The 17,169-nt window shown below is 41.5% G+C and overlaps 2 protein-coding genes across 3 annotated transcripts in view; one reads left to right on the forward strand and one right to left on the reverse strand.

Annotated features, from left to right (window-relative positions):
* Window positions 1-13,393, reverse strand: part of LOC108025912 (uncharacterized protein DDB_G0284311) — a 97,346-nt gene extending 83,953 nt beyond the window's left edge. The window contains exons 1-2 of one of the 2 annotated variants that reach the window (XM_050889512.1): window positions 13,279-13,393; window positions 12,986-13,155 (exon numbers count right to left, since the gene is read on the reverse strand). Coding sequence is in view for 1 of the 2 variants with exons in the window: in XM_017096597.3 (XP_016952086.1) it covers window positions 2,881-3,112 (232 nt within the window). In the remaining variant the exon portion in view is untranslated. Of the gene's footprint in view, window positions 1-2,880; window positions 3,165-5,609; window positions 5,702-12,985; window positions 13,156-13,278 lie in introns of those variants that run through there. The other variant, XM_017096597.3, reaches the window with a different exon arrangement.
* Window positions 10,750-16,796, forward strand: LOC108025933 (SET domain-containing protein SmydA-8). Its single transcript, XM_017096630.3, has 5 exons — window positions 10,750-11,064; window positions 14,285-15,348; window positions 15,759-15,881; window positions 16,244-16,437; window positions 16,499-16,796. The coding sequence occupies exons 1-5, from the start codon at window positions 11,047-11,049 to the stop codon at window positions 16,714-16,716; spliced, it is 1,617 nt and encodes a 538-aa protein (XP_016952119.1). The 5' UTR covers window positions 10,750-11,046; the 3' UTR covers window positions 16,717-16,796.
* Window positions 16,797-17,169: the final 373 nt, after the last annotated feature.

Genomic DNA, 17,169 nt, shown 5'->3' on the forward strand with positions numbered 1-17,169 from the left:
CTCCTCATCGTCTGGCTGTCTGGGCTCCGCATGTTCGTAGGACTATATATTTACCAACTTAATTGGTAGTTATAGACGTTCAACTTTAATCCTCGACCGAGCAGCCGTAAAATAAAAGCAAAGTCTCAAGGAGCGCTTAGGAAATTCAGAGATGCTTAAGGGGAATTTATTCAAATGCCTATTGTATCCACAAAACGTTTGCTTATGTTTAAATTTGCCCAAAAGTTATTCAAATAACTCTGCTCTTTTAAAACAGTTTCAATAAATTTTTATAACTTGTGCTTCCAACGTTCTAGCTGTTCGAAGTAAGGGAATAATTTTAAATTAATAACACTGATAAATCTAAACATATTAATGAAAAAAATGTAACTGAAAATCATAAATATTTTCTTTAATCACTTCTTATAAAAACTTTAAGTATTGAATCATATTTTTTCGGAAGTATTTAATTTAGAAGTTTTTATAGTCATCAATTATGAAAATATACTTTTAAATATAATTTAAGGTCAAGCTTTTTTGGATATTTATTTAAACTAAAATTCATAAATATTTTGTTTAATACTTTGTTATAATAATTTTTAATATTGAATATTATTTCTTATGAAATAATTAATTTGTTATTATTTATATTGATTTATCTTATGAAAATATACATTTTTATTTAATTTAAGGGGAAATGTGTACTTCCATCTCAACTTTTTTGGAGAGGTTTTTTAAATTGAAATAAACTAAAATTCAGAAATATGTTCTTTAATTATTTCTTATAAAAATTTGTATTTATGAATATTATTTATATCATAATTAATATAAAAAAATATCCATATCTTGTATAATAAATATACATTTTAATTTAATTTAAGGCCAAACTTGCACTTCAATCTCTACTTTTTGGAGAGGTTTTCTTTGGGTTCAACTGCTGCCTGCTATTTGTGATTGCTCTCTGCTTTCTCTCAGTGTGCCCAGTCGAAACACAAGTGTTCTTGCTTTTGGCAGGCATTTACTACCACTCACTTGTCAGACAGCTTGGGTTTCTCGCGGGCCTTGGCCTCCCCCTTCCTTAAGAGGTGATGTGGCATCCCTGGACCCCGAATCCCCGTACACCCATATCCCTGTGGCCCAGTATCCCGGCAACCCCACGCCAATCAGTCAGTCAGCAGACAAATCAAATGGGTGTCATTGTCTGGCGAGCCTCGTCGCATCTCCAGCTCCGTGCTCGGCGCATCCGGCTTTGTCTACGTCCGTGTTTATGGCAGCTTCCGGCTGCCAGATGGAGACTTTTAATTGGGACATGGGTGTGGGCATGGGGGATCTGGCAGCCCATAGTGCCGGGGAATGAAATCAAACTTAATGCAAAATTAAGTAAACTTTCGGCGGCGCCTTCTGCCGCGGCACCAACTCCAGATTGGGGATCTCCCAGCAGTGCTCGTAGTTTGCCTTTATTTTTTTTTTTTTGTTTTCTGGGCTGGTCTCGCTTTCATTTTATTTCTGGCATCTTTCAACTTGTAGCCGCAGATGTGGCACGAAAAATTCCAACTTCAGCCCAAGTCCCTGTCTCTCTCTCGTGCCGGCGTCTTATTTAATTTGGAAGGCCGCCGCATGTTCGTTGACTTTATTTGCTGTATGTAATAAAATTAAAGCCCTTTAGCTATTGTATTTTCCAAAAAAAACAAAAAAAAACAAAAAAAAAAAAGCGGAAAGGAGGCAGGCAGAAGAACAAATTGTATCTGTGCACACACGCACAGCAGCACGCAGGCCATGTGGACCCAACGAGCCATGAATGCAGACTCTTAGCCCGGGATGTGGCCATTAAGTTGGCCTTTTTACGACCGCAGCAGTCCTAGTTGCGTACGAGTGTGTCTGGGATGTGCCCTCCCTGGATCCCGCACCCCACTTGCAGCCCGTGTCGAGGATTTCGCATTGAATCTCACCGAGTCATATGTATAGTTTGCCCATCACTTAAGTTTAGGCCTGCATAATGAACTCCCCCAAAACTGCGCCAAACTCGATTTCAGCACTTGCCCATCATTACAGTCGCTGTTGCGCCGTTTAATCTGAGGCGAAATTCGCAATTTGCGAAATTTGTTTGCAACTTTATTCGGATAAGCGCCGGAAATGGGCAAGAGCTTTGGGAAAATGCATTATAAACAAATCAATTATTCTAACTTTCTTAATAAAAAAGAAGGAAAATTATCAGTCACAAAATATGTAAATTAAATAAAAATAAAAAAATTTAATGTATTTACTAGTAGAATTTTTGATCAAATAAAAATCGAAGAAAATATAAATATTATATATCATGTTAAGAGCAACAGAATAATATATTATACAGATTTTTTAAGATTTTTGTATGTTCTCATGGAGAAAGTATTATTTTCCTAGTCACTTTAAGAGTAATAAAATGCTAATTAATGCTATTTTTAATATTATAAAGAACTGTGATTTCGGGATTATGAACTTGGTTTGGGCTTGCACTAGATTTGGATTAAGTATACTTTTTAGTTGTAACTTGTTCTGTCTATTACACTTCTTAACTTTTTAAGAGTTTTGTGCAGTTAAGGTTCCTTTAAATATCAATAAAATATAATAATATATATAAAAAATAGGATAGAAATATAAGTATTAATCCCCGTCATTTTAAGATTTACGAAAGACCAATTAAGCATTGTGACCTCAAGATAAGCAAGCAAATAAACTTGGCTTTATCTTTATTAAGCACTTCTTACAAGGTCGCCAAAACCAAAGGCAAACATAGAAAATACATGCATATAAACCCATTTTGCTAAAGGACACCGCAGGAGTATCAGTGCAAATATCCCCTCCTGTTTACCCGAGATTAGAAATAAGCATATTATGCAATTGAGCCCCATGAGAGGCACTTACCTCCGCAGTGGTCCTTGAAGTCGTCGCAGCAGTCGCCCAGCTTGAGGCAGGCGTGGTCGCAGTAGCAGGGCTTGTCGCTGAGGTCCTCGATGATGGCGTTGATGGGCGCCTTCTGGACCACGCAGGACGAGTCGCGGCCGGTGCAGCAGAGCTGCGCCTCCCGGCAGGAGCCGCCGGCGACGAGGGGCAGGAGCAGGAGCTGCCCGGCCAACAGGAGCAGCAGCATCGGCATCGTCTCTCTCACCGAATGCGTTCCAAGTGTGCGGTCCCTGTGCGGATCTGGCCTGCGTATTTGATTTTCCAAATTTGAGTCCTTGTCACACACGCGCGCGCACACACACACACACACCCACCCGCTGGCCACCCCCTGGGGCATTAGTATGCAAATGCAATTTACGCCCAAGGGCGGAAATTAAAACTAAAATTGAATTATGGCCAGCAATTCGAATGGGAATTTCGGGGAAGGTGGGAGGTGCCACCGCCAAATCGAAGCCAACAAAGGGCAAAAAAAAAAAACAAACAAAACAGGGCGACGAAGGGCATTACACAAAAATCGACAACGCACAAATATGAACTCTAAACACGGCCAACGAAATCAAAGTAGGTCGCTCTGGGGAGGGCCCATCCACCATCCGCCATCCACCATCCAGCCATTCAACCTGCTATAACCTACTATAACCTGCTACCTTTTGCCTGTAAATCAATGCCGCTGAAGGGGCGGCGCAAGGGCTAGTCTGCTTTGCATAAAATATTGAGCAAATGGCAACAAAGGAGGACGCGACTCCAGTTCCGACTCCACCTAAAAGTCTGAGCTCCCAACTTCCGCGCCCGATTCGGAATCCATCTCCGCCCGCGAGTCCACCTCCATCCACGGCCGTGTCCGGGATAATAAAACAAAGACTTCAATTTTCATAAATCGTTGCCAAAGCGAATCGCAACAGACAGCGGGAATTTATATTAACAGCTGTGTCAGCGCCCAAGTGGGGCGTTCAAATCCAATCCAGCCCCGAATCCCACACGGAGAGAAAATCCTATGCCAGTTGGGAAATTCTAAAAGTTACTTTCGAGTGCTTGCTGGCTTATAAATATTATACAAAAAATATTTCTTTCTAAATTTATTTATGAAGCTTTTTAAAAACAATATTTTGCGGCGGCTGGAGGAGTTTAAAACCCAAATCCTACACTTTCAAATCTTACACTAAAAGATAATCCTAATCATGTTTGAAATTTCTACAAATTTGGAATATTTTTTTAAAATATATTAAAAGTTTTCATAAAAATTATGTTTTGGGGAGTTGCATTGAATTCAGTCCCAAATCTTAGTTTAAAAAAATCCTGAGAATCTCAAGTGCTTTAAAAAAACCAAATTGTCAACTAATTTTGATCAAAGATAATTATTTAATTAACAATTTTTAAGTCCCATTTCTTACCCAAAAAATTCAATCTCATTCAGGAACTCCCAAAAATGAAATCTCATATAATTGCTTGTTTAAAAATGTGTTTCTCCAAGAGCCACTCTTGATTATAAAAAGATTAATATTTTAAATACATTTATGAGAGATTTTTCCCCGTGCTGTCCTGGTTCCTTTAGAGTCCCCAGGACCTCGCGGAGCCCGTAAGTCCTTCACGTCTCCATTTGACCCGGATGATTCAATCCACTCGTAAAATGCCGCTCCAATCCGGGTGATTTAAGCAGTCGCCCTCAATCCGGCGGGGATTCGATCGGCAGTGATTTCAAATCTGTTTATGGCCGGCAAAGTGAGGATAACAACACGTGAATTTAGTGGGGGCAAAGTGAATTGAAAACTGCGGGAATCGTTCGAAAACAATTGAAGGAAAACCATTTCTTGAGATAGAGATTTTAGGCTTCAAGGTTATTTTTAGAATAGAAGAAAGTGTGGCTAAAAATATGTAATTTAATTCGGCAATTCGAATGCTGATATATTTTTTAAACGAATTTCAGCCCCTTGAAGACTGCTGCAATTGGCTTATAATTTTGAAGTTGGCCTGAGGGCAGAGCCGAAATCTTTCAATTGACTGATTTTGAATGGAATAGAATGCCAACTGCCGCCTTTAGGACTCACTTTGAGATCTGTCAATCACTCGCCGAAAACCGCGACAAAGGCAAGCACTTGCCACTGCACTCGGCCGTTCATTCATACCCACTCGCCCACTCGCACCCACGCCACTCACTCATTCACCCACTCATTCACCCGCTCATTCACAAAACATCCACTCGACAGCATTCGCTTGCCGCGTTGTTTTAAATTTGGCGCAGGACTTTGATGGCTTCGCCAGCGACTCTCGGACGGTGTTAGGGCCCAAAAATAAATATTATGCGGCGCTGCTTGTCTGCATGAGGGCAAATAAATTATTTCGTAAGCGTCGGCGACCCGCAGCCCCCAAAAAAAATATATAAAATATATAAACCACAAGGCAAACTAAATTGGCGGCCAGTGTGTGCGGGGCTGTGTGTGTGTGTGTGTGACAGCACGCGACATAAATGTCCTTTAATGATTAATAACTTTTCACTCCTTTTCGCGCGCACAAGCGTTTCAAGTTTCACTCAACAAAAAAGAATAGAAAACATTTTGGGGCAAACGGCAAACGGCGGTCTCGGCCCGGCCTGTTCCACATCAAAATCCAATAAGCCGCCGCACGAACAACAAGCGATCCTTGTCACGTAAACAAAAAGAAGTCCCCACACGTGTTGACAACACTTGGCTTACGTTTCGCTACGTTCCCGCTCGCTACGTTCTGGCTGCGAAGTGCACGGTCGAGGTGCTCGGAAAATTCGCTTACGAGGCGCACGCTGCGAAAGCCGGTCGACGACTGTGCCTTCCGCTGGCCGCGTGGTGAGTTATAAGGCCTCTGAGGCAGCGCCGCCTCGTGTCCTTTCGGCACTCGGCCCTCGTCCTTCGGCCGCGCTCGGCACTATCCTTGCAGTTGCGCCGCCGCTGCGCTGTTTAGTGCGGGCGGTGCTGCCCCCCCCCCCGGCCCTTCGGAGCCCCGCAAAGGATCCCTCTGAAAGCCCGTTGCAAGGACCCGCTGGGTGGTGAGTTCCTTCGCCGCTGCAGGCCATCGCCATATGGCCGTGCTATCAGGCGACAACCTGCCGTGATAACCCACAACAAATGGTGATGACGACGGCGATAATGCGTCGGCTGCAAGGAGTGGGTTCTCAAAAGGCAAATGGGAAATGGAAGGATAATGGAGAGACTAACATTTTAACCATTTTTCTTATGAAATGTTACAATCTTAAGGGGCAAGAACCTGTATTTGTCCACTATTATTGCCCTATTTTACAATATTTTTCTCAAACCTTTACTATTTTATCACTACTGTTTTAATGCTCTGTAATTACTAAGGATAAGCCATTTTCTTTTAAAATAATATACCCCTAAAAAATAGAAAATAGAATCCTGGATAACCATTTGCAATAGTAATCAAGATATTCAAATTTCAACCAACTTTCTTATATAATACTAAAATCTTAAAGGGCTACAAAGCATTTCTTCTCATATCTCTTATCAAGTTTTTACCATCATATTACTTTATTTTTAATGCTCTAAACAAAATAAAATCAAATTTCCCAAAATCTGTGATCCTACAATATCGTCTCATATTTTTATTTTTTAAATAAAATTAAAATTAAGTACTTTCAAAATACTGACAAACCCGTATTCTCAAGAAATTACTGTAATACCCATTATAAATTAAATCAGAGTTCTGTCTATTTCGTTCTCTGTAAACTGGAATTTTGCGTAGGTAAACAGGCAGAAAGCGATGATGAGGAATCATAACCTGAACCACAATTATTACTACAGCTCGCACTTGGTCGGCTTAATTAAAATTTTGGTTAAAGTTACACATTTTGCTAGACTGTAATTTTCAGAGGCCCTCGTCAGGGGTGATTATTGGGATGCCTAAGACGAATCAGCATGATGCCTCCCAAGTGTGCCAAATAACTACGGATAAAGAGCTGGAGAACCCATCCGAAATTCGGTTGTGAAGGCGAATGTGATTGCGATTGCGAATGCATTTACCTGCTTCAATTACAGCCGTCTTAGTGCTGGACCTGCCGCCCTCGCCCCCCCGCCTGAGTGTGTGCGAAGTTGGGAATGCAGTTAACTGGGCCCGAACCAGACAATGGATTCAGGTCGACATACTTGCATAGATTTAAGGGATCTCGAAAGCGGCCGGGCGAGGAGCGAACTGCCCGGAATGGAGTGACGTTTATGCTGACACTGAAAGTCATCAACAACAAAATATACAGTTTCACAGACAGTGCACTCAGAGAATAAACCAATTATTTCATAAAATAGGGGTTTTTCATTTTAAGAAATGTATTGAAGTAGTCAATAATAATTAGATTAATAAATAAATAAATTGTATTTCTTGAGTTAAGCTCATTAAAACACTCTATACCAAAAACCCACCCAACGATCAGTAGTGTTAGTTAACATTTTTACAGCAATATAGAGTATAATTTCCATATTAAAGTAGATTACATAATATCCTAAGTCCTCCATAAAGTAAAGCCATAATATCACATTCATATAAAAAATAATTTTAATAATAATTCCCTCAAGCACTAAAAATATATTAATGTTTCAATTGTTTGAAGTTCTCAATAAATAACAAATGTTACCAATAAAACAAAAAAATAATAAGCTAAGGGTAAGATAAGAAAAAATACAATGATTATTTAAAATGTTAAGAGGCAAGAACTTTTGTAGTAAATCAAATTAAAATTGTGTGGGTGGAAGATTTAAAAATATTTCGTTTACTGATACTAAATGGTTACTCAAATGGTTGTTAGAGCGTCAACCTCTGTTCCCCCGCTTTCGCCCAGTGTACTAGCGGCTTGAGCCCCAGCTGACTGGCAAATATTTGCCGCATAGGCAAACGTGTGCCACTGCCCCAGGAGCTCCCAGCCTCCGATTCGGCCGCCTTTGTCGAAGGGCTCACTTTGTTTTCGGGTGTCGCGCATTTGGCGCGCCTTCGGGCGGGGCAAGTGCTTCCCGGGGACGGGGAGGAGGCGGGCGGAGGCGACTCGAAGCGAGTCCTCCTCGTGTGGATGCCACATGCGTCTCGTTTCCGCTCCAGATCATAAACAAAGCGGACGCGTGCGAGGTTATGTACATAAAAACATGCAAATTTGATGTCATTCCGCACAGCAGAGCCACCAATACAGATGCACGGCGCCGGAAGATGGCGCCCACACACCAACACACCCACACAAGCGCACACCAGCTTGGTGCACTGCTTGCGGCCATTTAGCATTGCATACTTTTCGGCTGCCTTTTCCACCTGAATAATATCGAAGGGTACTCTCTGAAGAGCAGCATTTTCCAGTCAAAAAGCCTCGAAATGATGCATGATATGTGGTTAACTTGGCTTTCTTAACGCCTTTTTGGCCATCCCGCTGCGAAAATAAACACTTCCCTTAATTCGGGCAAACATTTTATTTTATAGAAAATCAATTTTGGCCAATAAATGGAAAATAAATTGCGCAAAATGTTTACATAATTTGGCTTTTCACTACCTATACACACGGGTAATACAAAATAAATTCTGTAATTATCTAACCATTGACCTTTCGCTGTTTCAATCAATTTTGTTTGGCAACAAATGACTTTTTTATTGATTAATGGTGGACTCTTAATTAAAAAGCTTGCATAGGGAACAGCTAATGCTAGTCATTAAAAATTCCTATTCAAACAAAGTTTGGAAATGCATTATTACCATATTATTACTCAGATGAAATTAATTTGAATGTATCCACAATGTCCGTTAAAAATTTACATAATTTATTTTTTAAAAAGTCTATAAACAAATACCTTACAAATTTTTTACAAAACTTTCAAGTTGCTTCTTGATTTTATCAGTTTTAACTGAGCTCAGTTTTCTTTGAAGAAAGGTATTTCTAAGTTTTTTTTTAATTAAAAAGTGTTTGCTTATTTTTTTTATGAAAACACTTTTATCAAAAACATTAAACATTGTTTTCTATTAATAATATTTTAATATTTCGAAATTTTTTAAAGATTTAATTTCCATGGCTAAACATTATTTACTTTATAATGTTTTTAATGAAACCAGGGTAACCCCACTTCGAGCTTAAAAACCCAGCCGAATCTAGATCATTTCCGATGCTGGTCCGGCTGTTCTCCCTACTGCCCGCAGGCGAATGCAATAAAAACAATTAAAATCAGCAGCAGCAGCAGCAAAAAGATGCAGCATCAACTGCAACTGCAACTAAAAAGGTGGCCTTCGGCATCGTTTCAAAACTAATTGAAATGCCCTCGCACATGGAGAGGAGCATTTGGTGTGGGGTGGGCCGGGGGGTTTGGGGACTGTGGATAAAACGATGACGACTCTATGAACACTTTTGACACACCATAAAAACAAAATTGCATAAATCGCCAGCATTTGGCTGTGGAAATTTTTGGAAATATCAACAGGAAGCAGGCCGGGACTTTGTTAAGTCGGCTTTAGTTGCCACTGACAGCCAGAATTTTGGCCAGCCAGTGGCGAGTGGGTTGAAAAGCAATTTTATTTATCATCGGACTCCGCCCCGGACACTTCATGGCCAAAGAGAATTGCAACTTAGCCCCGCAGATACGGCAGAGATTGTCGGCTGGTCAGTGGGTGGTGGGGATTAGTGGGTGGCAGGATACTTGGGATTCTTGGGCTGCACATTTGCAAGTACGGGTCGGGCCACTTCCCACAGATTTTAGGTAAAAATAAATTATTAAATGGACAAGACGTGTGCGCTTAGTCGAACTTAGCCGAGGGGCTTCCATCACAATAATGCCCTGCTAAGGTCGCATCTATTCCCTTTGTCCATCAGGCATTTAGTGTAACTTAAGCACTAGGTCACTAGGTAGTTATCCCTGAATTGATTTCAGAAGAAAACACTTTTAATTAATTATTAGAAGTCCCCAGTTGACTCTACTGTTAATAAATACCATTTAAATATGGCATAGAAATGCAGAGACAATTAAAATCTAGAACGAAGCAGCTGCAACCGAAAAATTGGCCATCAATTATGATACTTACATTAAAAATTCTAGGGTTCTACATATTTTTTAGAAATTAAAATCCACCCGAATATGTAATTAATTATAATTATATAATATTATAATATTTTAATAAAATCTAGAACGAAGCCACTGTATTTTTACTAAAAATTTTAGAGCCCTACAGATTTTTGAGAAATGAAAATCGACTAAAATATGTAATTAATTAATTAATAATTTAAAGTGCATAAATTGACTCTACTTTTAGGAAATACAATTTAAATATAGACTGCAGCGACAATTAAAATCTAGAACGAAACAGCTGCAACTGCGTAAATTAGCCATCAAATATGATATTTGTATTGAAAATTCTTGGCTTCTACATATTTTTCAGACATTAAAAAACCCCCCAAAACATGTTTGTTTTTCTTGCACTGAAACTTGGCCGCGTTCGCGACGTTTAATAGTTCTGCCTAATTGTGTGTTGCCAGTCGAAGAGAAATTGATTTATTTCTGGCCTGCCCGCGGACCCAAACGCATTCGAAATATTCGGAATAGGCGATGGCAGCTCGATCGCGATATATATGAGTGGTTTAACTCATCTTGACAGTGGCATTGAGGTGCCGCAGACTTTTGATCAGATGCGCGCGGCCCACGGGGCACTTGTGGCCAAAATGTTTTCAATATCATAAATTTTTAAAAATATATCAACCGTGCGACAGTGTGTGAGTGTGGCCTGTGGCCGGGTCTGTTAAATCTGAATCTGAATCTGAATTTGAATGTGTGCCAACAACTTGGGCGTAGCGCCGTCTCCCGATTTTCGACGGCCGACGTTCGACGACAACTCGACAGTTGCAACTTGTGCCTCGCGGCTCGAACAACGCGTGCCCCGAACTTGTTACTACTTACTTTTATTTTATTTTATTTTATTTTTATTTTTCTTTCTCACTTACTCTGCTGCAATCTGCTGACGCGATTTACGGGCACAATTAATTGACGAGTTGTTAAACAGATCTATTAAATAGTGAGCGCGCGGCCTTTTAAATAACTCGTGTGCACCGCGTAAAAATTATCAATTAAAATCAATTAACGTGCAGCGCGGGTGAAATTAAAATAAAATCAAATTTAAATACAAATAAAAGCGATGCCGGGAAGAAAAAAAGTAAACACCGCAGGTAGCGCGGGGGGCGTGGCAGTGGGTGGTGGGCCGGTGGGCCGGTGGGCGGTGGGCGGTGCGGATGCATAATTAAAAATTAATTTACCACACAGACAAGTGCAAATAGTAACAGTGAAATGAAAAGCACATTTACATGCACAGGGGAAAATATTTCAAAATATTTTTTAAATAAATAAGAAAGTGTTTTCAAGGAATATAAATATTTTCGAGATTTTTTAAACATATATTTTGTGATACATTTCAAAAGGCCTAAATTCGAGACTATAATTTTCAGAATTTCTTTCCTATTTCTTAATAGACCACATAACCATCCCTTGGGCCCCCATCGGGTGGTGCACTCTAATGGGGGAACATCAGGTCGTATAAAAATTCCTTAAAGGCCACAGCCACCCGACAAAACAACACAAATCTATTTTGGATATTCTGTGTTCCGTATTCGCCATTCCCCGCCTTTTTTCGTTCGGTTTTATTATTTTATTTTTTTTGGTTTTTGTTTTTTTTTTCTGGTGGTGTTGAAAAGGAAATCGGAGAGTGAACCACTGTGCCGGGTGGTTGGGTGGCTGGGTGGGTGGTGGGGCAGTGGGTTGGCGGTGCGATGCCGATGCCACATTGTTGTGTTTTGTTTTATTTATAACGGAACGCAATGTGTGCTCGGCGATATTCAAAAGAGTCGCCGCCTATAAATAAGTCGGATATGAATGAATCCGATATGCAGGCGTTGAGAGAAGCCAGAAGTATGGAAATTGATTTTCCACAAACACACACACATAGACACAAGCTGGTCATGAATCATTATCTGATCGGTTAGGAGCCCAGTGCCCCAAAGGCCCGGCAATATATCACTGCCCTGCCGGTGGCCACTTTGCATCCGCAGCCAGTAGTGCCAAGGAAGCAGTCCACAAATTAAACAGAAGACATTCCATTAAATCAAATATCATCGCAGCAATCAGATTCAGTTTCATGCGAGAGCTGTGTCAAGCTCTTCACGCTGGCAATGGCATTTTTAAATGTTTCATAGAATGGCAGCTAACTTCGGCAAGCCGAAGATGAAACACTCTGGCCTCTATAAGAAGGGGTCCCTATTTTACCAATTCCCCAGTTCTTATAATATATAATAATAATATAGTACACATCCTAAGCTAAAAGTATTATATAACTTATATACTACTTAAAATAGAAAGAAGATTATTGTGAATGCCGACAGATTAGTTTGTTTATACTGGCTCGCCAGGGAAAATGATCTATAATACATAATTTTCTACACATATGCAATGCAAACTTATGGCATATGCTATAGTACCCACTGGCAGTGTAGGAGAACCAACTTAATGAATTTAAAGTGGATTAACCAACGCTTTTAATTGTCCGATAAGTATGCACGGATTTATTTGCATAGGTCTTGGGTCCATTAACAACATGATTAAAAGATAAACCGTTTATTTATTTTACAGAAAATCCTTATAGAATTATATTACATTTGATGTGCTCAGTTAATTGATTGTGAAAGTGTAAGTTCAATATCAGTAAAGAAATAAATAAAAGAGAAGGCGAATTTCAATATAGTTTCTGAACGCTGATATGCATTGGCTTACGGAAATATTAGCATATAAAGATATCGCAATGCATTGGCAAGAGTCCATGGAAAGAAATTAGCCATTTTACATGTGTATAAAATGCATTTGTAAAGCTAAAAGTAGAACTTGGCAGCGTTTCACTAGAGGCACTAAACTCTTTTGTGAAATGTAGTAAACCTAATTTTGTAGAAGCATTCCAAAGAAATGTCTAACACAAAAAGGAAAACAATTTGAGCGAATAAAATGCTTAAAATTTAAGGCTTTTCTGATTTAAAACACTTGGCTTAGCTTAAGGGTAACTAAAAAAATACCTAATTCACTAAGGTACATACCTGAAGAAGTTGTCCATGATCTGGAGTCTTGAATGATGACATTTCCATTTATATATCCAGTAATAATTATCAGTTATATCCAGTGATCTGTCCACACACACACAAACATTCGCTGGAACTTCCGGTCAACTGGTTTTCCTAGTGACCATATCACCCATTTTTAGCTAGACCTAGAAGAAGAAGATTTCAGTTTGTTATTAACATTTATCAATACATTATTTAAGTTAACATTGTTTAAATTAAGTAAGTTTGATGTTTTATGTTGACTGTTACATGTTGAAAAAGGTTCATACCTGGACGGGTTCTCGATGCACTGCATCCTGGAGTCCACGTCCACCTCCATTCTCCAAGATCACCAGCACCAACACACACACACACACACACAAACACTCGCGGGAACTTCCGGTCACTTATGTTTGGAGTGGCCACAGCCCACAGGTCATGCATTTTTGAACTAGAACCAGTTGGGAATTATAAGCACCCACAGAAGAAAACACTCTGTAATTTACATTACCAATGACGTGGCCAAATGTAAAATACATAAATATGACATAATTATTAATTATTACAATATCAATCATTCAACATGTCTTACGCTGTAAGTTGTATGTTTTATGTTGAATGTTGCATGTTGCATGTTGATTAAACATTTTTGAATTTTGCACATTTAAATCAAACATTCAACATGTCTTACGCTGTATGTTGGATGTTTTCTGTAGAATATTGCATGTTGAATGTTGCATGTTGAATGTTGCATGTTGAATGTTGCAAGTTGACTATAAATTATGAATTCTTCCGCACTGAAAGCTGCATGCTGGTGGTCAAATTCAGCAACATTGTGGAACATTTAATAACCTACAATTTCGTGCAACAATCTTTGCTATTCAAACAAACAACTGATTTGTAATGTTGGCAAAATTTTAATTACTAAGCAAATGCGTTGTCCCAGGTTCGAGTATCAGGCTTATAGGTCTGGTGAGGAAAAAAGAAACCGGCACAGGATGTGTCCATTCCAATGGATGTCCATTTGGGCCCCATCGATTGGGGAGCTTCGATGCGGGGGCGGGGTGAAAATGAGCACCTGTTGCGGCCAGCTGAGTGCCATTTAATGGCCAGCTGTTGACAGCGGTCGAGGGTGGGCGTGGGCAGTGGGCAGTGGGCAGTGGGCGGGACAGTGGCCCATTGCGGGTGACAGTGGGCCGAACCGGTGATTAATGAGCGAGAGCAGGGGACAGCAATTAGAATACAATTAGCAGCGAACGAACGCACCACTAATGAGTGCTCTCATCTCTTGTGCAGAATCACCACAAAAACAGCAACAGGGCCAGACACCAAAGGGGTCAGCAGTCCAGGGACAAACAGGAGCAGCAGCCATCGAAGGAGCAGGAGGAGGAGGAGAAGGAGGAGGAGCTGGCCAGTGCCTCGCCGGAGGAGGAGCAGCCCTACCGGGTGGCCCAATCGGAGATATATGGCCGATATCTGGTGGCCAGCCGCCAGCTGGAGCCTGGTGAGACCCTCATCCGCGAGGAGCCCCTGGCCATTGGACCCTGTGTGAGCGGTGACCCCGTGTGCCTGGGCTGCTATCAGCCGGTGACCCTGAAGCCGGACCAATACCGTTGTCCCGGCTGCGCCTGGCCACTCTGCGGCAGCAGCTGCTCGGGCCTCAAGCACCGGCATGGTCACACCGAAACCGAGTGCCAACTGTACGCCGAACGACGGGCGGTCGCCGGCGAACTGCTGACGGATCGCGCCGGTCCGGCGGAAGTGCGTGACCTCTACGAACTGGTGATGATCGTGCGCATCCTCCTCCTGCGCCAGCACGATCCGGAGCAGTTCGCCCTGATCGCCCGCATGGAATCGCACACGGAGGAGCGGCGCCAGAACGCCGTGCTGTGGCGCCACTACGAGGAGAAGGTGGTGCAGCGGCTGCGCGTCACCTGGCGGCTGGAGGATCTGGAGGCGCAGCAGGTGCACGAGGTGTGCGGCATCCTGGACGTGAACTGCTTCGAGATCGGCCAGAACGGCGCCAAGGCGCGGACGCTATATCCGAGCGCCTTCCTGCTCGCGCACGACTGCACCCCCAACACGGCGCACACGGACGACCCCAGGTCCTTCGCGATCCTGCTGCGCACCTCGCGGCGCGTGCGCGAGCGGGAAGCGCTGACGCTCAGCTATGCGTACACGCTGCAGGGCACCCTCAAGCGGCGCGCCTTCATGCACGAGGGCAAGCTCTTCTGGTGCCGCTGCCGGCGCTGCGCCGATCCCCGCGAGCTGGGCACCGACTGTAGCGCGCTCGTGTGCGCCACCTGCCGGGCGGGATCGGTGCGGGCGGTGGATCCCCTGGAGCAGGCCGGCGACTGGGCGTGAGTAATCGATGTTGTTAGTTATCGATATTATCGATTGTCGTTGTTGGGCAGTGATGGGAGGGTTTATCCTTAATTTCGTAATAATTGTAGAAAAAAATATGTTTAACAGAAAATAGTGAAAAATGTGACCGTTACTACATCTATTTAACAATTTGAATATTTTTCTCTTTGCTTAAAGTCATTACTTTCATTTTATTTTACTTATAAAAATATTAAATCAAACAATCATTTAAGACAAAGAACTTCAACTATTTCTTAGGGATTTTTAGAAAAATATATATCTAATATGGATTTGCCTTTTAAGCCCCAAACTTTCCACCCATTACTGCCAACGAATGGTCCAATGACTATATTATATCACCAAGCTAAGCATTTAATTTAATTAAAATACTGATATTTTCTTTTAGCTGCGATCGCTGCTCCCATCGAATTGGAGCAGAGGATGTGGAGCGCCGGTTGGATCGCATCAACGATGACCTGGAGGCCATCGATGTGCACGACATTCCCGGCCTAGAGAACTTTCTCCTCAGGTGCGTAAAAATTAAACTATAGCACAAACTGACTTTAACAAATGCAAATATTGGTGGAAAAAATAATAATCTTCACTTACCTATCTTACATGCTTTACACTAATTTGAAGAATCATTTTAGCCCGATTCGGCAGTTCAATCACAAAATGGAAAAAATGGTCACCTAATTCGAGAGCGACAGCTTTACTATTTTGCATAAGAAGAAATTATCGAGCAAACGCTAATTATATTAATATTCTTTCATTTTTAAATTATTTTACTCTGTCATATCGTCTACGATATGAAACCCGTAATGAAGCGAAAAATTAATATTTTCTTATTTCTTCGCTCCATGATTACCAACCGAAATCGTACTCCTGCAGATACCGGGATGTCCTGCGACCCAACCACTACCTCCTGCTCTCGGCCAAGTATTCGCTGTGCCAGATTTACGGCAGGATCGATGGGTACTTACTGCCGCAGATGTCGCCCGAGGATATTGCCCGCAAGGAGAGCTACTGCCGCGAGTTCCTGGAAATCGTCGATGTACTCGATCCGGGACTTACTCGCCTCAGAGGTGGGTTCTCCCTCGCTTTTCCCTGAAAATTATATTGACCTTTTACCATTTCCAACGGCAGGACTCATAATGTACGAACTGCATGCCCCTGTGATGGTCCTCGCCCAGATGGCCATCCAAAATGGACAGATCTCTCGACAGGAGTTCCAGCGGCGGCTCAAGGAGGTCGTAAAGCTGCTCCAAGTCAGCAGGGATATCCTGTGCATGGAGCCCGAAGGATCCACGGAACACGAGATGGGACTGGCAGCCGCCGATGCCCTCAGCAAAATGGGTTGCTAGCCACCAAGGCCTTCATTAAATCAACCGAGCTTGCCTTTGGGGTAAACTGTATCTCAAAATAAAAAATAACAAAGAGTCTATATTATGTGATTGATTCAGTAGTTGGTTAGAGGAACATTTTATTTGGTGTGGATTATATTATTAGAATTTGAAATTTTGAAATAAATTAATAAAAAAAAAACAGAAAAAACCACAAAAAATAAGTTTTTTGGAGTCCGCCTTTTTGCTGTACTCCTTGATTTGGGAGAACTTCGATTAAAAAACCACAAGAAAATCTGTTTTTTTGACTAAAGTCTGAAATCCAAAAAATTGTAATATACCCCCTTACAAAAATTGAGAAAATGGGTCAAAAAATAAATTTTCTTTTAAGTGATGCAGATCGATAGCAAATTAGGCCAGCTTTCCAAAACAGTCGGCCTTTTGGCTGTACTCCTTGATTTGGGAGAACTATGT

This window comes from Drosophila biarmipes, chromosome X (assembly GCF_025231255.1).
Source record: "Drosophila biarmipes strain raj3 chromosome X, RU_DBia_V1.1, whole genome shotgun sequence".
Taxonomy (NCBI): domain Eukaryota; kingdom Metazoa; phylum Arthropoda; class Insecta; order Diptera; family Drosophilidae; genus Drosophila; species Drosophila biarmipes.

Excerpts from the sequence above, each read along its gene's own strand:
- LOC108025933 (XM_017096630.3), top strand. Across the intron at positions 15,349-15,758 it reads GAGCAGGCCGGCGACTGGGC|CTGCGATCGCTGCTCCCATC; the intron begins GTGAGTAATCGA and ends ATTTTCTTTTAG. Across the intron at positions 15,882-16,243 it reads CTAGAGAACTTTCTCCTCAG|ATACCGGGATGTCCTGCGAC; the intron begins GTGCGTAAAAAT and ends GTACTCCTGCAG.